This window comes from Scyliorhinus torazame, chromosome 22, assembly GCF_047496885.1.
Source record: "Scyliorhinus torazame isolate Kashiwa2021f chromosome 22, sScyTor2.1, whole genome shotgun sequence".
NCBI classification, from domain to species: domain Eukaryota; kingdom Metazoa; phylum Chordata; class Chondrichthyes; order Carcharhiniformes; family Scyliorhinidae; genus Scyliorhinus; species Scyliorhinus torazame.
Window position 1 is genome coordinate 78646325 of NC_092728.1, and position 20848 is coordinate 78667172.

At 42.3% G+C, this 20848-nt stretch overlaps 1 protein-coding gene across 12 annotated transcripts in view; it reads right to left on the reverse strand.

Moving 5' to 3' along the window:
- The window catches only part of dennd1a (DENN/MADD domain containing 1A), a 723976-nt gene that overhangs the window by 254290 nt on the left and 448838 nt on the right, over positions 1 to 20848 (reverse strand). For all 12 annotated transcript variants that reach the window (XM_072488418.1, XM_072488416.1, XM_072488417.1 and 9 more), the window contains exon 11: positions 332 to 377. In XM_072488418.1, coding sequence (XP_072344519.1) covers positions 332 to 377 — 46 coding nt within the window. The remainder of the gene's footprint in view (positions 1 to 331; positions 378 to 20848) is intronic.

Below are 20848 nucleotides of genomic sequence, written 5' to 3' on the forward strand. Positions count from 1 at the left end.
TACTGTGCTTATCATGCCAGCTTTAAATAATACACCAAAGATGAAAAGTGATCAACTTCCTATTGATTTGATAAGGCCACTGAGAGCTCATATTTTTAATCATGTTTTCCATGCATCAATTCAGAAGACTGAAGGATGTGATCACAGTTTTAATAACTCCTTTTAAATACCTGTTCTGAAATCTAAAATTTAAGAAAAATATTAAGAAATCTTATACCTTACATAAGTTTTAATATTGTATTTTACTAAAATTATTAACAATAATTCATAAGCCTGTAAAGACATACAAGAAATGTATTCCATTTGCAATGATAAAACAAAATACACTTACCTCCATTAAACTTGAATGCACTCCTATGAGGTAGGGCATTGGAGCACTAAAAAACAGAAAAGATTAACCCATGTTAATCATTGCAATTATCCACTGTGTTTACAAACAGATTCATTGTCAAATCATCAAGTTCCATTTCAGTTAGATTCGTATTCTTACAGCACTATTTTTTAAAATGTGCATTTTAGATCCATTTTTAGAAGGTTGTCTGTAGCTAAATGAAACATGAATGCTCATCTTTGATCTCTTAAAATAGATACAGATTTGTAAGAGCTACAACTATCCTGGTCAGGCCATACACTGCGGCACTTCTATTAAGATCATGGTGGTATTTCAGGAGTCCACACGTCACACAAGTATCCCATAATTATGGGATTATGGTTGAAGGTTTTGGAGGTGAAATTTAACTTCTGCAGGAGTGTGAAATGGGGGATATCAATTCAACAGCCTATTGTGCACTGCCTATTTCGTTAAAATGTTTTATTTAAGTTATTGAGGAAGAAAATTGGCAGAGTGTGTTATTTGTAGGGCAATACTGGCACATGAGAGAAGTTTCAGATTTTGAAAGAGAAGTGGTGGGTGAAAAATCCCTTTTTGAGGTAAAGACTCAAGAGTCCGTTATTAACTTAGAGCCAACTCCAAATTAAAACACTACGCTGTGTAGCTGACCTGTAATACCACATTAAAAGTGCACAAAAAGCCCATCAGGCTATCAGCATTCTAATGTAGCATCACCCAGGAGGTTCCACTGCTGAGTAAAACATGCATTTTGTTGCTATTTCCCTTCATCTACATGTGCATCATTTTCATAAAGATGAAGATGGCTTAAAGGAACTCGCTGAAGTCTGCACCTGATATGCGTATTGCCCTCTCCTCCTTTGAACCTGTTTCAAGTGAGATTGTGAGAACCAAACAGGCTCTCCTTTCACTTTAAAAGGTCAGCCAATGTGGTGTGAGTCGCGAAGGCCAGCTGTTGTGGGTAGTGAAGGTCGGCTGGCATGGGTCCTGAAGGTTGGCCGGTTGGCAAAAGTGAGTCCCAGGAAAAAAAGTTTGAAAAACATTATTGTAAATGATACACACTGCTGCTACCGTAAAGTAAAAGTAAAGTCACCATAGTCCCAGATGCTTTCTCCTTTGAGGGGAGAGCTGACTGGTGGTGATTTAACCCGAGGTCATAGAATCATAGGATCCCTACAGTACAGAAGGAGGCTATTCGGCACATAGAGTCTGACATAGCCCTTGGAAAGAGGCTTACTCAAGACCACGCCTCCACCCTCTCCCCATAACCCAGTAACCCTACCTAACCTTTTGGACAGTAGGGGGCAATTTAACATGGCCATCCACCTAACCTGCACATTAATGAACTGTGGGAGGAGACTAGAGCACCCAGCAGAAACCCACGCGGACACGGGAGAAAGTGCAAACACTACACAGTCATCCGAGGCCAGAATTGAACCCGGCTAACCACTGTGCCGCCCCACCTCAGACCAGGAGCAAGTTAGAGAAGGTGGTCCTTCATGAATATCGTCAGCCGGTACGGGAATTGAGCCAGTGCTGTTGGCTTTGCTCTGCATCACACACCAGCTGTTCAGCCAACAGAGCTACTGCTGCTGTGCATTGGTGGTGAAAAGAGTTCATTTTGAAGTTGGTGGAAGGAGTGCCAATCATGCAAGCTGCTTTGTCTTGGACGGTGTCGAGCTTCTTTTGTGGTCTTATTTTTTTGTTAAAACCAGTAAACTGTTGAAGTATAATGATGTCACAACCGATCACAAAATCTTCCAGAGGTAAATGTACACATATCCAGATTTTGCTGCTACTTTAAAGGAAACCTTCCCCATATAAAAAGCTATATGTTTTTTTCCCTCAAAGTACACCACAGATAGATTTTCAAAAAGAACAAGAGAACTGCTTAGAAATGAATATATATAAGAAATAACTCAAGTCAGTGAAAGCAACAGAACTACTCACAATGGGAACAACCCACACAAGTCAACAGGTTGAATGTATTAAGCCATTAAAAGAATAAAGCATGAATTATATAAATATTTTCATACAGTAAAATAGTACTCTACCAAAAACCTACTTCTGTATATACTATTAGAGAATTCATGCTGGGCCTCGATTGAAAATATATCTTCAATCTTATCCTTCAATTTTAACATCTTATTCTTAATCCCCAGTGCAGCATGCGTCAAAGATGAAAACATTCTGAAACTTTGTTCATAAAACATTCACGAAACTGGTCTTTGAAAGTAAAAAAGATCAGCCAGAGTTTTTTCTGCAAAGAAACTGGCATTTCAACGTGCTAGGAAATGGCTCATCCAAGTTGTGACTGGAAAAGTAGTCCTGTTTTTTTTTGTCGCTCACGATGCTTCCCCCATTTAGTCAAAAGTGGAGTAAGATCTCCCATTTGGCATTGCAATGTATAGTGGGCTTATTGAAGAATTTCCAGAATTAACTGCAACGCGGCTCTATTTTATCCCGAGTTTTGCTTTCCTTTATATTTGAATATAGTGGCGACAAGGTGGCATAGTGGTTAGCAGTGCTGCCTCACGGTGCCAAGGACCCGGGTTCGATCCCAGCCCTATGCCAATGTGCTTGTCGAGTTTGCACATTCTCCCCGTTTCTGTGTGGGTCTCATCCCCACAACCCAAAGATGTTCAAGGTAGGTGAATTGGCCACGCTAAATTGCCCCTTAATTGGGTTTTCTTTAATGGAAAAATTAAAAACTATACATACAGCACGATTCTTGCATTGCACATAGAAACATACGCGAATAGTTTTTGACATCATAAAGCTGCACAAGTACATTACAAATGGATATCTTTAGGTTACAAAAGATCAGAATTCAGAGTATATACCAGGTATCATTGGTTTACTACTGGAGGAGATGGTGGTGGAGTGGTAATATAGTAGACAAGTAACCCAGAGGCCAAGGCTAATGCTCTGGTGACATGGGTGCAAATCTTACCACGGCAGCTGGTAGAATTTAAATTCAATGAATAAAATCTGGAATTGAAATCTATTGATCATGACCATGACAGTTATTATTCATTGTCGTAAAAATCAATCTAGTTCACTAATGCCCGTCAAGGAAGGAAATCTGCCAACCTTACCTAGTCTGGCCAATATGGTTGAATAATAATTGTCTTCTAAAATTGCCTAATAAGCCACTCAATTCAAGGGCAACTAGAGACGGGCAACAAATGCTGACTTTGCCAGCAATACTCATCCCAAATCCCATGAAGAAAGCTTATCCCCCATTATTAGTTCTAATGGATCTAAAAGTATATTATGATGCATTATATTGTGTATTTAACATTATATTTCTAAAACAAATATTTTCTGCCCTACACTGCAGGTGGGACACATCAGTTACATTTCGTATATGTAGAAATGTTGTAGTTTCAGTGGACAAATGAGTTAAATGAAGTTATCTTTTGTGACTGTGCAGAAATTGTTTCTACCTAATTTAGCATGAAAAGGGTGTAAGGAAATGACAGAAATGTAAACCAAACTAACTGCCTCAGACATAACGTTTCCTGCCTCAGACACAATGTTCTGTCTAATGGCAGAAAATTTGTTGACACATGGGGATTTAAGTACAGTGAAAAGTATTGTTCTGCGGCCGAGGGAACGTATACGGTACGTACAGAGTAGACAAAAAGAATAATCAACAGAGAACATTGAACAAATGGTACATCGACAAACAGTGATTGGTTACAGTGTGGAACAAGGGGCCTAACAAAGCAAATACATGAGCAAGAGCAGCATAGGTCAGCAGAATAGTGTTCTTACAGGGAACAGATCAGTCCGAGGGGGAGTTGTTGAGGAGTCTTGTAGCTGTGGGGAAGAAGCTGTTCCTATGTCTGGTGGAAGGGTCTGGAAGAAGGCAATGCCTGAGTGGGAGGGGTCTCTGATAATGCTGTCTGCCTTCCTGAGGCAGCAGGAGGCGTATACAGAATCAATGTGGGGGTGGCAAACTTGTGTGATATGTTGGGCTGAGTTCACCACACTCTGCAGTTCCTTGCGATCTTGGACTGAGCAGTTACCATACCAGGCTGTGATGCAGCCAGGTAGGATGCTCTCTATCGCACATCTGTAGAAGTTTGTAAGAGTCGATGCAGACATGCCAAATTTCTTTAGCTTCCGTAGGAAGTAGAGACGTTGTTAGGCTTTCTTGACTGTTGCATCAACGGGAGTGGACCAGGACAGACTGTTGATGATGGTGACCCCTAGGAACTTAAACCTATCGGAGCCATTGATGCAGACGGGTGTGTGTGTCATGCTACGCTTCCTGAAGTCAATGATCAGTTCCTTGGTCTTTCCGACATTTAGAGAGGTTGTTTTCAGTACACCATGCAACCAAGTGATTTATCTCCCTCCTGTAGTCTGATTCGTCGTTGTTTGAGATACAGCCCACCACAGTCGCATCATCCGGGCAGCACGGTAGCATGGTGGTTAGCACAATTGTTTCACAGCTCCAGGGTCCCAGGTTCGATTCCCGGCTTGGGTCTCTGTCTGTGCGGAGTCTGCACGTTCGCCCCGTGTGCGCGTGGGTTTTCTCCGGGTACTCCGGTTTCCTCCCACAATCCAAAGATGTGCAGGTTAGGTGGATTGGCCATGCTAAATTGCCCGTAGTGTCCAAAATTGCCCTTAGTGTTGGGTGGGGTTACTGGGTTATGGGGCTAGGGTGGAGGTGTGGTCTTGGGTAGGGTGCTCTTTCAAAGAGACAGTGCAGACTCAATGGGTCGAATGACCTCCTTCTGCACTGTAAATTCTATGATTCTATGATCCGCAAATTTATAGATTGAGTTGGAGTTAAATCTTGCCACACAGTCATGTGTATATAGGGAGTACAGTACGAAGTCTTACAACACCAGGTTAAAGTCCAACAGGTTTGTTTCAATGTCACTAGCTTTCGGAGCGCTGCTCCTTCCTCAGGTGAATGTTCAGGTCTGTTCCTTCAATCCCCGCATTGGAGATCTCTACTGCCTCCCAAAAATACATAAGGCCAACACACCAGGCCGCCCTATCGTTTCAGGCAATGGGACCCTGTGTGAGAACCTCTCTGGCTACATCGAGGGCATCTTGAAACCCATCGTACAAGGTACACCCAGCTTCTGTCGCGACACGACGGACTTCCTACAGAAACTCAGCACCCATGGACCAGTTGAACCAGGAACATTCCTCGTCACAATGGACGTCTCGGCACTCTACACCAGCATCCCCCATGACTACGGCATTGCTGCAACAGCCTCAGTACTCAACACCGACAACTGCCAATCTCCAGACGCAATTCTGCAACTCATCCGCTTCATTCTGGATCACAACGTCTTCACCTTCGACAACAAGTTCTTCATTCAGACGCACGGAACAGCCATGGGGACCAAATTCGCACCCCAATACGCCAACATCTTCATGCACAAGTTTGAACAGGGCCTACTCACCGCACAGGACCTTCAACCGATGTTATACACCAGATACATCGATGACATTTTTTTCCTTTGGACCCACGGCGAAGAATCACTGAAACGACTACACAATGACATTAATAAGTTCCATCCAAAATCAGTTGCATTCTTGGACACACTCGTCTCCATCAAGGACGGTCACCTCAGCACTTCGCTTTACCGCAAACCCACGGATAACCTCATGATGCTCCACTTCTCCAGCTTCCACCCTAAACACATTAAAGAAGCCATCCCCTATGGACAAGCGCTCCGTATACACAGGATCTGCTCAGACGAGGAGGAGCGTAACAGACATCTACAGACGTTGAAAGATGCCCTCGTACGAATGGGATATGGCACTCGACTCATCGATCGACAGTTCCAACGCGCCACAGCGAGAAACCGGACCGACCTCCTCAGAAGACAAACATGGGACACAACCGACAGAATACCCTTCGTCGTCCAGTACTTCCCCGGAGCGGAGAAACTACGTCATCTTCTTCACAGCCTTCAACACGTCATTGATGACGATGAACATCTTGCCAAGGTCATCCCCACACCCCCACTACTTGCCTTCAAACAACCGCGCAACCTCAAACGAACCATTGTTTGCAGCAAACTACCCAGTCTTCAGAACAGTGACCACGACACCACACAACCCTGTCATGGTAATCTCTGCAAGACGTGCCAGATCATCGAACTGGATACCACTATTACACGTGAGAACACCACCCACCAGGTACGCGGTACATACTCGTGCGACTCGGCCAACGTTGTCTACCTCATACGCTGCAGGAAAGGATGTCCCGAAGCGTGGTACATTGGCGAGACCATGCAGACGCTGCGACAACGAATGAACGGACATCGCGCAACAATCACCAGGCAGGAATGTTCCCTTCCAGTCGGGGAACACTTCAGCAGTCAAGGGCATTCAGCCTCTGATCTCCGGGTAAGCGTTCTCCAAGGCGGCCTTCAGGACCCGCGACAACGCAGAATCGCCGAGCAGAAACTTATAGCCAAGTTCCGCACACATGAGTGCGGCCTCAACCGGGACCTGGGATTCATGTCACATTACATTCATCCCCCACCATCTGGCCTGCGAAATCCTACCAACTGTCCTGGCTTGAGACAATTCACACCTCTTTAACCTGGGGTTACCCCATCTCTGGATCTGTAAAGATTTAATCACCTGCTAATGCTTGCATTCCTAGCATTGTTTGGCATCTTTGAATTTGTCTATATATGTGTTTCTGGAACAGACCTCTTCATTCACCTGAGGAAGAAACCATAATGCGACACTTCTGAGTACTTTAGTAGTGTTCTCGACCAACCAGAGCTGTTGCCCACTTATTATTTTACAAGGCAAATGTGAAATTGTGTGTTGCTATAAATGAAGACTGTTTTAATTACCAGGAGGAAAGTGCCTGTATTGAAAAATATTCCATTATTCTAGCTCCTATGAAAATACTTTGATGTACTTTTAATGTGAAATCAGGGGTGAAGCATTTTTACAATCTTAATTTATTCACCTGAGGAAGGAGCAGCGCTCCGAAAGCTAGTGACATCGGAACAAACCTGTTGGACTTTAACCTGGTGTTGTAAGACTTCGTACTGTGCTCACCCCAGTCCAACGCCGGCATCTCCACATATAGGGAGTACAGTAGAGGACTGAGCACACATTCTTGCGGGGCCCCGGTGTTGAGGACTATTGTGGAGGAGGTGCTGTTACCTATCCTGACAGATTGCGGTCTGTCGGTGAGGAAGTCAAGGATCCAGCTGCACAGGGAGAGGTCAAGTCCAAGATTGCAGAGTTTGGTTATTAGTCTTGTCTGGATAATGGTGTTGAAGGCAGAGATGTAATCGATGAACAGCAGTCTTACATAGATGTCCTTGTTGTCGAAGTGTTCGAGGGTTGATTGTAGAGTCAGGAAGATAGCATCTGCTGTGGACCGGTTGCGGTGATAGGCAAACTGCAGTGGGTCGAAACTGTCTGGGAGGCTGGCAGTGATCTGTCAAGTAGGCTTCAATGAAGTTACTGTGAGAAGCCTCTAGTCGCCACATTCCGGTGCCTGTTCGGGGAGGCCGGTACGGGAATTGAACCCGCGCTGCTGGCCTTGTTCTGCATTACAAGCCAGCTGTTTAGCCCACAGTGACTAGCCGCTCAAAGCATTTCATGATAACAGACGTCAGGGCCACCGGTCGGTAGTCGTTGAGGCAGGCTACCTTGTTCAACATTCTATTTCCTTGATTATTAGTATATGTTGCTAACTTATGTATAGAGTGCTGACCCTTTAGTTCTTTAAAACTTGGAAACTGAAAGATGGTGGGAAAATAGTCACAGTTTTAGATAGGTATATGTGCAACAGAGTTTGGGGCAATGAAGGGCCTTAGTATTGTAAGGTACGTAGGAGTTGAAGATAAATGAGCCTGCAATATGTAAAACATTTGCACTTTTAATAGCACAGGCTTCACTAAAGTAATGGGCTAGCTACTTATGGAACATCTAACCCACGCACATTTAAAATTGACAGGATTTGGAGGTGCAGAATTTGGTATATACAGGAAGCTTGGCGATTTTTAGATTTGGCAAAGTCTAATGAGGGAGAAGGGGTGGGAAGGTCACTTTGGGGGTTAGTGCAGCTAGGCTGGGGAGGTCTGGCAGCATGGTAGGAGAGAGGGTGGAAGGAAAGAAAGCAGGTGCAGCTGGGTGGGCTGAGGTTACCGAAATGAGACAGGGGGCATGCCAAACTATGATAGTAATGGGTGAAACTGAGGCCTGTGGTGGCAATGGAGATTAAACTTAAATAAATGTTAAATTAAATTGAAGCTGATCAAGGCATTTTAAATCAAAATACTTGAACAAAAACTAACCTTTCTTGCTAGGAACATTGCAAACTTTCCTAGAAAAGCAGATCTCAAAAGTACCATCTAAAAGATAGCGTGCTCTTTTTGGAAGAACTAAGTAGTACAAATTACGATTAAGTATACACAATGATGACAAATCTGTGGCAAGCGACTTTGAAAATGTGTGAGAACAGGAAGCACACACTAGTTGCAAGATTTTTAATATAATATGGACTGTCTTTTATTTGTAAATGCATGACTGATGGGGAATAAAAGCACAGAAAATAACACAGAATGAGATAAAGTGGGCAGCACGGTAGCACAGTGGGTAGCACAGTTGCTTCACAGCTCCAGGGCCCCAGGATCGATTCCCAGCTTGGGTTACTGTTCATGCGGAGTCTGCACGTTCTCCCCATGTCTGTGTGGGTTTCCTCCGGGTGCTCCGTTTTCCTTCCGCAAGTCCCAAAAGACATGCTGTTTGGTAATTTGGACATTCTGAATTGTCCCTCTGTGTACCCGAACAGGTGCCAGAATGTGGCGACTAGGGTTTTTTTTTAATGTTTTAACAGTAACTCCATTGCAGTGCTAATGTAAGCCTACTTGTGACGATAAAGATTACTTTACTTTAAGTTGCTTGGTCTTCTGTGCCAGTAGCTTCCACAAAAATGTACTGTCACCTTACGGAAGGTCACTTATGTGACGCCTTGAAGGAAATGAAAAGGTTTCAAACTCCGTTTTTTTTCCTTGATCCAAAAAAGGTTTGAACTTCAGTTTTCTTCCTTGGTCCTCCAAGGTAACCAAACAAAAGCACAGGCAATGTCACAATCTGAAAACATATTCGCCCTTGAATAGAAGGTTATGATTTGAGTCATCTCTTGAACCTGCTAGCAATTACGTTCCATTCAAAATTAATCCTCTTAGTTTGATATGATTGCAATTGTTCAACTGAATTAAAGCCTTGTCACTCACCACAATTTTCTATTGTCATGCATGTATCATACTGGTGAGTGTGGTTTTATAGTCACAAATGACAAAATCAGAAGCGAGATGTGCAAGTGATTCTCAGCAATGAATGACAGTTAGCTGATCGCAACTAATCTTACCCTTTGCAGCATTAATGCTTTCTCAAGTACTGAAGGACTCAAAAGTCCTGGTTGTATTGTTGCATACATAACATCTGGCTTATGTCAGACTTCTGATGCAGCTCTTTTTTTAAATATCATATGCAGGATTAGGTACATCTCCTAATGGGTCAGAAAATGCTTTACGTATGCAATGTGTAATTAGGATAGAAATTGTTCATGCAAATATTTGAGCAGAGTTTCACCATCAGTTCTAATGCCTGTTGAAATTGTTAGGGCTCACTCAAGCTTTATGAAATATATGATTAACCCACTGCAAAAAAATGTCCAAATTAAAAGCAAAATACTGCAGATGCTGGAAATCTGAAATAAAAATATAAAGTGCTGGAAAACCTCAGCAGGTCTGGCATCTTCTGTGGAGAGAGAAACAGAGTTAACATTTCGAGTCGCTTCTTCGGAACTTCCCCAGAACAAAACATCTTCTCTGCATGAAATGCATAAATTAATGAAAACTCCCTTCTTATTGTGCAGATCTCAGAAGTTGCTTTAAAGAACTGAATAAGAAAATTTAAAAAAGCAAATGCTGGGAATACTCAGCAGACTAGGCAGCATCTGTGGAGAAATGAGCAGAAATAACATTTCAGCTATGCAATCCTTACATACATACGAAACTATGAATTAGGAGTGGGGGTAAGCCACACGGCCCCTGAAACCTGCTCCACCATTCAATAAGATCATGGTTGATCTGATTGTAATCTTCCCTGATAACATTTCACCCCCCTTGTTAATCAAGAATCCATCTACTTCTGCCATAAAATATTCAAAGACTTTGCTTCCACTACCTTTTGAGGAAGAGTTCCAAAGAAACACTTCCTTCTGAGAAACATTTCTTCTCATCTCTGCCTTAAGTGAATAACCCTTATTTTTAAACAGTGATCCCCTAGTTTTAGATTCTCCCAACCATTCCTCCGAAGGCAATCCTCTCATTCCTGGTACTTGTCTAATAAACCTTCTCTGAACTGCTTCTATCACTGTTTTGACACTCTGGGTTAGTGTGTGGTCAATTTCTGCTCCACTGGTACCGGAGTCACAACATTGGCATCTGTGGCCATTTTAAACAGTCTGAAAAGACCAACTAACTTGGCCTTCAATCTCTCAAACTCTACTTGCCGTTCTGTGGATCAAAGCTTATTTGCAGCATATCCAACATGCACTGTATTTCAGTCTCTAACTGAATCAGTCTCCATGATTTTAGTCGAGACGGATGTGGCTTTATTGGTTCACAGTTTCTTGTGTCTACATCATGATTAGGTAAAGGAGTGCCCCTTGGTGTTTTCCTAGAGCTCTGTTATACAGTATCTTTATTATATTTTCTCTCTGTTGTTCTTCACCACCTGTTACCGGGCAGAATATGGCATTTTGGCAAATTCAATGGCCATCAGACAATCAATCAAACCGAGTCAGTCCCCCCCCCGCCGCATCTCTCTGGTGCCGAAACGTTTGAAGCTCCTGTTCAACTAAGACTACCAGAGCGTTCTCTCCTGTAACTCCCAAATTCCTCATTCACTCTGCTGCTTGACTTAAAGATACATGTCAATTAATCACCCATGGATCAAAAATGATAGCGGCAAAATAAAAGAAAGGGAAAATAAGGGAATAAACAGGAAGGATCTTTAAATGCATTTACATCAATCCTTAAATAAGACAACCAATGCTGTACACAGTACTCCCAATGTGGTCTCATCAGTATCAGTGCCCTATACAACTGAAGTATAATCACCCCACTTTTGTATTCAATTCCCCTCTCAATAAACAATCCTTCATCAGTGAAAATATAATTTTGGACGTTGTAAGGTTTAAAGATTGCAAAGAAAAGGGTGGATATGCCTGGCGGTACTGCAGAGGATCATAAAAAAATGACACTATCATTATCATTGGCTGCGTGAGGTAAACCTCAAGGTCGCAAAAGGAAGAAAATGATATAAAACATTAATGGTTACAGACTTGAAACATCAACTTTATTTTTCTTTATGGATGCCATCTGACTTGCTAAGTATTTTCAGCATTTTCTGTTTTAATTTCAGATTTCCAGTATCCATAGTATTTGGCTTTTGAATAAAAAAATTTGCCTTGAAAGTGTATACACCTGAGAACTTCAGTTCAAGTAGGCAAGAGCCAGAGTCACAATCAGGAAATTGTGAGCTTATGTTTTAAGGCTATTGGTTACCTGGGGTGAGATCCTCTGGCCTTATTGTGGCACGTTGCCCGGCAGCGGGTGATGGCCCATCGTTAGACAGCAGCAGGGCCTTCTTGTCCCACTGCTGTTAATGGGGTTTTCCATTGAATCTACCTCATGACATCCAGAAACCCATGACAGGGGTGTGCCTGGACTGGAAAATCCTGCCGGCGTGACCTCTGTTGCCTGAACTGAATTGAGATTTGTTAGCTCTCGGCTGGGCTGCTACTTAGTGTAATTAACCAAAGCAAGGCACTTAATCTATATTGGAGGTATAAAATAATATCTAATTTTATTCACTTGACCTGTGCTCCTTTAGGATAGCTCTCTCAGCAACCAGCTTGTCAGCTGGAAGATCTGAGAGTTGTCGAGTTCTAGGTTATGCTTGCCAAAAAAGAAACAGGCCCTTTATAAAATTCAGAAGAATCAGTCACTCTGTGTGCTGGACAGTGCAGTAACAAATTCTTCTCCAGCCAGTAAAAGATTTGAGAAAGACTTCATTTTACTGCTGTGTTTTGTGATTGAACCGGGTTCCAAACAGAAACAAAAATCGAGGAAAAGCGTAGAAAAACTTCCTATTCCAAATAACACTCCCATATTTTAATGAAACATATTATATTTCTACTTGCAGAGTCCAGTGATGTCTTGAACATGCTCTTGCCAAGGTGTCCCCACAAGGTGCGGAACAAAAATATTTGAGTGTTTTGTAAAATCAGCAACTGGTTCACAAGATGTCAAGATATGACGGAATTTGCAGCTTGCCTACTATCTGTTTAAATACCTGACTATTACATCACTGCTAATCTACAAAGGAAGAAAATGTTGAAAAGATAACCGGGCTACCCAAAGTTCACATATGTTTACTGCAAGATCTTGCATAGTTGGGACCATAATCCTCAGGTTCAGACATTGTCCTGCGAGGGAAGTGACTGCTTGAAGGAAAGAGATACAAAGTGTATTCGTTATCCATCAATAAGAATGTTTGTCTCCTGATTTAGGTCATGACAAACATCTTCATCAATGGTTTATTGTTTGGGCTGGTATGACTACTATGTTAGAAGATTAATCTCCGAAGGTTTCCAAGTGTTTTGAGTTATATATCTGATGGCTGCTGCCATCAATCTCAGGATTCACAGGCAGTACTGCATCTCTACCACTGAATCGACACAAAAATAAAATAATCCTGACTGGAGTGACTTGGAAGCTCTCTGTGAATGATGATGAAACTGTCCTCTAAATGGATCACAAGTGACTTTTATAAAAGATGAGTGCTGCACAGGCTATACAGATTCTTCAGATGGGAGCAAACACATAAGATACTCCAGTTTCTCTCTGGAGTTATTTCTGTGAAAGTGGGGATGCCACCAAAGGGAAATTAAATAGAAAACTGAACAAACTTACAGAAGAGTGTAGCATCCCCCACCGAATTCTGCGATGCTTTAAATTAAGATTGTAAAAATGCTTCACCCTTGATTTCACATTAAAAGTACATCAAAGTATTTTCATAGGAGCTAGAATAATGGAATATTTTTCAATACAGGCACTTTCCTCCTGATAATTAAAACAGTCTCTTTTCCTCGATAGAAAATTTTGAATTAGCCATTAATTTGAAACGGTTAAATTAAGTAACACAGCAAGGTGGAATTTAATTCCTGAAAGACATGATTGTCAAATCATTTGAATTAAGGGGTTCTGGGTTACAAGTAGACTCTACTCTTTCTGTTCATCTAAATGATTTAATTGATGATTTTGGAAGACAACACCAAAGAGAAAATTCATATATTTCCACAGAATCCAAAAGAAATTAAACCTTCACTTCATTTATAGCCATGATGTGGAGATGCCGGCGTTGGACTGGGGTGAGCACAGTACGAAGTCTTACAACACCAGGTTAAAGTCCAACAGGTTTGTTTCGATGTCACTAGCTTTCGGAGCGCTGCTCCTTCCTCAGGTGAATAAATTAAGATTGTAAAAATGCTTCACCCCTGATTTCACATTAAAAGTACATCAAAGTATTTTCATAGGAGCTAGAATAATGGAATATTTTTCAATACAGGCACTTTCCTCCTGGTAATTAAAACAGTCTTCATTTATAGCAACACACAATTTCACATTTGCCTTGTAAAATAATAAGTGGGCAACAGCTCTGGTTGGTCGAGAACACTACTAAAGTACTCAGAAGTGTCGCATTATGGTTTCTTGACATCAAGCGGTTTACTTTGGTGCATAAATAAGATTTCATGTATGTGTTTTAGCTGCTATCCACAGGAATGTTCACACATCACTGAGAGAAAGGTCTTACAGTCTAAACCCTTTCCAGATGACATACAGCGAACATGTTTTTAATTAAGCATATTCAGGAAAATGACAGCTCGATGTCAGAAGAGCAAGGCCTTGACCACGGCAGGAAGTCTTGAGACTGCAAACGTCTTGTCTACTGGAACCCTGGTCACTGAACTGTATAGAAACAGGAAGGTCACTCCATCCAAGAAAACTGGTAATTTTTAATATGTTGAAAAGCCAGATAGGAACAAAAACTGTCACACAGCTTATATTGCAAATGTGTAGCTGCAAAGCTTAATTAACAGGATCACATCTTGCTTTCAATCTTCAAAATTACTCTGGTAACTCAGACATAATAATGAAACTTCCAGCTACGATGTCAGAAAAACTCACTTTAAACACGATGAACAAACTAGCACGCATCTGAGAAAATTAAATGAACGTTTCATATGCACAGGGGAATTGTAAAGAGCAGCCAAATGTGAGCAGAAGTACAAAATGAATTGATTATGATTGGTAATAGAATTCTTCATATGGATCAACACAACAGGTACGAAATATCAAAGAGAAATGCACATTTAATTATTTTCATCAATTAAAATAATTTGGAAATGAACTGTATGAAAATGTTTTTTTGATAGTTTCACTAAAGGTTATGTTGCACTGTCAGCAGCAGCAGATAATACCACAAAATGAAAAGTATCTTTCAGCTATTAAACATTGAACCAGCACAGAGCACCACTGGAGGATTCTGAGATTTAAACAAAATGATGGAAGCATAATCAGTAGACTGAGGGGTACCACAGGAATAGTCGGAGCTTTTAACAGAGTGGCTACAACAAATCTCTAGAGTACATAAAATAAACTATGAGAGAACTGACACAGTAACGTCACAGTAAATCCAGGGAGTGTGGCATCACAAGGAGACGCGGCAGGGCAAGTTACAGGCAATTTAATTTAACCTACCTGGAAATAAACTGGATGAAGTAACGATGTCTTAAATTTATTTCTCGTATGTTTAGGAAGTTCTCTAATGAATAGAGGCATAGTAAGTCTTACAACACCAGGTTAAAGTCCAACAGGTTTGTTTTGAATCACTAGTTTTCGGAGCACAGCTCCTTGAAGGAGCTGTGGGAAGGAGCTGTGGACTTTAACCTGATGTAAGACTTCTTACTGTGCTCATCCCGATCCAACGCCGGCATCTCCACATCATGAATAGAGGCATGGGGGGGGCACATCAATCCCATTGAATGCACATCCTTTGCCATGCAGGAACTCCAGGATGCTTCTCATGTCTTCGACAACTGTGTGTACAGACAGTGTTGAGAGCTGGATGTTCTTGGGTTTTTGAGACTGGAAGGCTATTTCCGGTCGGATTCCACAAGTTCAGTTCTTGGTTTCTTGCTTTTTGTGTAATATATTAATTACCTATAGACTCAAATCCATAGATTTCCACAGAATCCCTACAGTGCAGGAGGCCATTCAGCTCATCGAGTCCTCACCTCCCCTCCGAAACAGCACCCTACCCATGCCCACTCCCCCGTCCTCGCCCCATAACCCCACTAACCTGCACATCTTTGAACTCCAAAGGGCAACTTAGAGTGGCCAATCCACCTAACCTGCACATCTTTGGACTGTGGGAGGAAAACGGAGCACCCGGAAGAAACCTAAGCAGACACAGGAAGAACATGCAGACTCCACAGTCACCCAAGACCAGAATCGAACCTGGGTTCCAGGCACTGTAAGGTAGCAGTGACAACCACTGTGCCACCAAATTAGGAATTTTACAAAATGCTACAAAAATTGGCTGTGTGGTTGACAGCGAGGAAGAAAGCTATAAACTGCAGGAAGGTATTAATGGACTGTAAGCAGAAAAATGGCATATGGAATACAAACCCGAGAAGTGTGAAGTAATGCATTTGGAGAAGACAAGCAAGGCAAGGAGTTACACAGCAAATGATAAGATACGGAGCAGTGTAGAGGAACACAAGGACCTATAGGGCTGCATATTACTAAAGGTAGCAAGACAAGCAGACAAAATGATCAAGACGGCATACAAGATACTTTTCTTTATTAGCCGAGGCAAAGTTATGAGTTAGAACCACACTTGTTAGATTACAGCTACAGTATTACATACAATTCTGAGATTGATTTATAAATGATACAGAGCAGATTTACACGGTTGTTGCCAGGACTGGAGAATTTTAGCTATGAGGAAAGATTGGATAGGCTGCAGTTGACTCCTTTGGAACCGAAAAGGTGGAGGGGAAGATTTAATTAAGGTGCATAAAATCAAGAGGGGCTTAGATAAGAGTGAATAGATAGAGTGCATTTTCCTTAGCAGAAAGGTCAATAACCAGGTTATAGATTTAAATCAATTGATTGAAGGATTAGAAGGGCGTTGAGGAGACTTTTTTTCACTGAGGATAGATAGTGGGGGTTCTGGAACTCTTAAAAAGTGTAGTGGAGGCAGAAATTCTCATTGCATTTAAAAAGTATAACTACAGGCGAAGAGCTGCAAAGTAGGGTTGGAAGGGATAGCTCTTTTTTCAAATCATAGAATTTACAGTGCAGAAGGAGGCCATTCGGCCCATCGAGTCTGCACCGGCTCTTGGAAAGAGCACCCTACCCAAGGTCGTCACCTCCACCCTATCCCCATAACCCAGCAACCCCACCCAACACGAAGGGCAATTTTGAACACTAAGGGCAATTTATCATGGCCAATCCACCTAACCTGCACATCTTTGGACTGTGGGAGGAAACCGGAGCACCCGGAGGAAACCCATGCACACACTGGGAGAATGTGCAGACTCCGCACAGACAGTGACCCAAGCCGGGAATCGAACCTGGGACTCTGGAGCTGTGAAGCAATTGTGCTATCCACAATGCTACCGTGCTGCATTGTGGATAGCATATGTGCGATGGGTAAAATAGTCTCCTTTGTTGTAAATTTTTATGATTCTCACAGAACTCTTTCTGTAAAATATACAGTGCACCATCCTCCCTTAATAGTTTTGTTAAAAATGTCTACTACATTTGTATCCAGAGATGTCTTAACATTAATATTTTAAAACTGTTTATGCTGTTCTTCAGAAAGATGTTTTAAAAGGTGCAGTTTGACTGTTACAGTTTATATATGTTTGTCAGAAATTATAACTTAAATTATGACATTGCGGAAGTGAAGAATCCCTTTCAAGAGAAGGGGAAATTCATCTTCAAAATGTTGGAAATCTGAGAAACCTGGACCAGTACCTGTAATGCCTTTTGCTGAATACTTGCACTCAGTTTTAGAACCAATTTAAACTGGCCGGTTGCTAATATCTTGCACACAGCAAGATCCCACAGAAAGCAAATGACACAAACAGTACATCAAATTATTTTTGGAGAAATTATTGGGCTGGAGAAAGCATGTTACAAGAAAAGTCCTTGTTCTTCTCAGAATGGCCCCATGAAAACCTGAGCAGGCAAATTAGTTTAATGCCTCATTCAAAAGATGACACCTCTTCACACCTCAAAGCTGCACTGAAATATCAACCTACAGTGCATGCTCAAGTTAAATGTGCTACCAAATGAAACAAATCCTGCTTCAGCATAAAAACAGGATTTTTTCTGTTTTTTGAAGATCCATGAATCAATTTATTCCCATTCTAAGGTCCAAAAACCCTTGGGTAGGACATGACAGAATGGTTGATTTCTGAACGTATATCAGAAATTATGGCAAAAACTTAATTTGAGGTATGGAAGAAGTAATTACATTTTTTTAAAAATGTGATAATGTAGCAAAGTTCTCAACAAGATGGCAGCTTTGTAACAGACTCAATGGCAGCATCTCTGTACACTGCGGTGCTAAGCATTTGAAAAGTGCAACTAGTCTGTCTGAGACTTAACGGCGGTATGGTAGCACAGTGGTTAGCACTGTTGCTTCACAGCGCCAGGGACCTGGGTTCGATTCCCGGCCTGGGTAACTGTCTTTGCGGAGTCTGCATGTTCTCTGTGTGTCTGCGTGGGTTTCCTCCGGGTGCTCCTGTTTCCTCCCACAGTCCAAAGATGTACAGGTTAGGTGGATTGGTCATGTTAAATTGCCCTTAGAGTCCAAAAAGGCTAGGTGGGGTTACTGGGATAGGGTAGTGTGGGCTTTAAGTAGGGTGCTCTTTCCAAGGGCCGGTGCAGACTTGATGGGCCGAATGACCTCCTTCTGTGCTGTAAATTCTATGATTCAGCAAGTTTCTCAAGCATGCAGTCATGTTTTAGCTGAATATATACTTAATCAAGCATTTTAGAAATGTGCCCCACAGTAGGGTGTCAGATATATACAGGGAAATGAGAGACGAGGGGGAGAACATGGTGGATGAGCTGAAGGGAAAATGGGAGGAAGAGCTGGAGGAAGAGATTGAAGAGGGGCTGTGGGCAGATGCCCTTCGTAGGGTAAACTCTTCGTCCTCGTGCGCCAGGCTTAGCCTGATACAATTTAAGGTTTTGCACAGGGCACATATGACCGGAGCAAGGCTCAGTAAATTTTTGGGGGCAGAGGATAGGTGTGGGAGATGCTCGAGAAGCCCAGCAAACCACACCCACATGTTTTGGTCATGCCCGGCACTGCAGGGGTTCTGGGTGGGGGTGGCGAAGGTGCTTTCAAAGGTGGTGGGGGTCCGGGTCGAGCCAGGCTGGGGGCTGGCTATATTCGGGGTTGCAGAAGAGCCGGGAGTGCAGGAGGCGAGAGAGGCTGATGTTTTGGCCTTTGCGTCCCTAGTAGCCTGGCGAAGGATACTGCTTATGTGGAAGGAAGCCAAGCCTCCGGGCGTGGAGACCTGGATAAACGACATGGCAGGGTTTATAAAACTGGAATGGATAAAGTTTGCACTAAGGGGTTCGGCTCAGGGGTTCACCAGGCGGTGGCAACCGTTCATTAACTACCTCGCAGAACGATAAAGGAAATGGGAAGGTAACAGCAGCAACCCAGGGGGGAGGGCTCAGGTGGGTCCTCAGGGGTGTTTTTGTAAAGATATTGATACTTGGTTATGTATATTGAATTGCTGATTTTATTATTTGGGAGAGCTATTATTTTTGTTGTGGCAGTTGCCATTTAGTTTATATATTATTTATTTGTTAAAATACGGTCACGGTTATTTATATTGTTTTGCTGTTGTAAAAAGGGGAAAAACCTTTGTACTGTTTTGTATGGCCGAAAAAGTTGAATAAAATATATTTTAAAAAAAGAAATGTGCCCCACTCTTATGTGACACACTCCTTCAGGTATTCTATTTTTGTCATCTGTGCTTTTTTTTGTTCATGGGATGTGGTCATGCATTTATTGCGCATTCCTGAGGGCATTTAAGAGTCAGCCACATTTATGTGGATCTGGAGTCACATGTAGGGCAGACCAGGTAAGGACGACAGATTTCCTTCCCTAAAGGACATTAGTGAACCAGATGGGTTTTTATGGCAATCGACAATGTCACCATTTCTTTTTTTTTTACTTCTTATTCCCGATTTATAATAAAGTCAAATTTCACCATCTGCCATGGGTGGATTCGAACCCGGGTTCCAGAGCATGACTCTGGGTCTCTGAATTACTAGTTCAGCGATAATACCACTACGCCACTGCCTCCCCTATTTCTGGATCTATTTCAGCTATAGTTTAAGTTTCATTAGTGATTCCAACGTAGGTAAAGCTATGAAGTGCCTGTCGCAGCAGCTGACATTACTTTTTCAACAAAACAATATATGATATGCATATTCAATGATTGGCATTGAAATTGTTCTGGATGACACTGAAGGAACCCTAGGAGTCTTTGTGGACTAAATACACACAAACAGATTCAAAAACAGCTTCTTCCCCGCTGTTACCAGACTCCTAAATGACACTCTTATGGACTGACCCGATTAATACACCCTGTATGCTTCACCCGATGCTAGTGTCTAGGTATTTACATTGTGTACCTTGTGTTGCCCTATTACGTACTTTCTTTTCATGTACTAAATGATCTGTTTGAGCTGCACGTAGAAAAATACTTTTCACTGTACCTCAGTAAACGTGACAATAAACAAATCCAAATCCAATCCAACCAAAGCATTAGAGCAACCAACAAAGATTTTTGAACTCCATAGCCTAACACAGCAACTGCAGTTGTATGGGGCTGGTTTAGCACAGGGCTAAAGAGCTGGTTTTAAAGCAGACCAAGGCAGGCCAGCAGCACGGTTCAATTCCCGTACCAGCCTCCCCGAACAGGCGGCGGAATGTGGAGACTAGGGGCTTTTCACAGTTACTTCATTTGAAGCCTACTTGTGACAATGAGTGATTTTAATTTCATTTCATTTCAGTTGCTTTGGGAGTCTGGTGTTTGACATGAGAATGACATGTTCCACCCAGCAGAACCGGTTTTGAGTGATTAATGTCTCAATGCTGGGCAAGCAGGCTTGGGAAAGGATACTGCTGTTGGGCCATCTTTCTTGTTACTGGAGTTGTAAGATCTTTTGGAGGCACCTCTGGTAGTACTTCTCCAGTGCTTTAAGGGTGCCTGCTGTCAGTCATACATCTATGCGTGCATACTGGGAGCGCGGAGATCACTGTTGTTCGGGCAGCACAGTAGCACAAGTGGATAGCACTGTGGCTTCACAG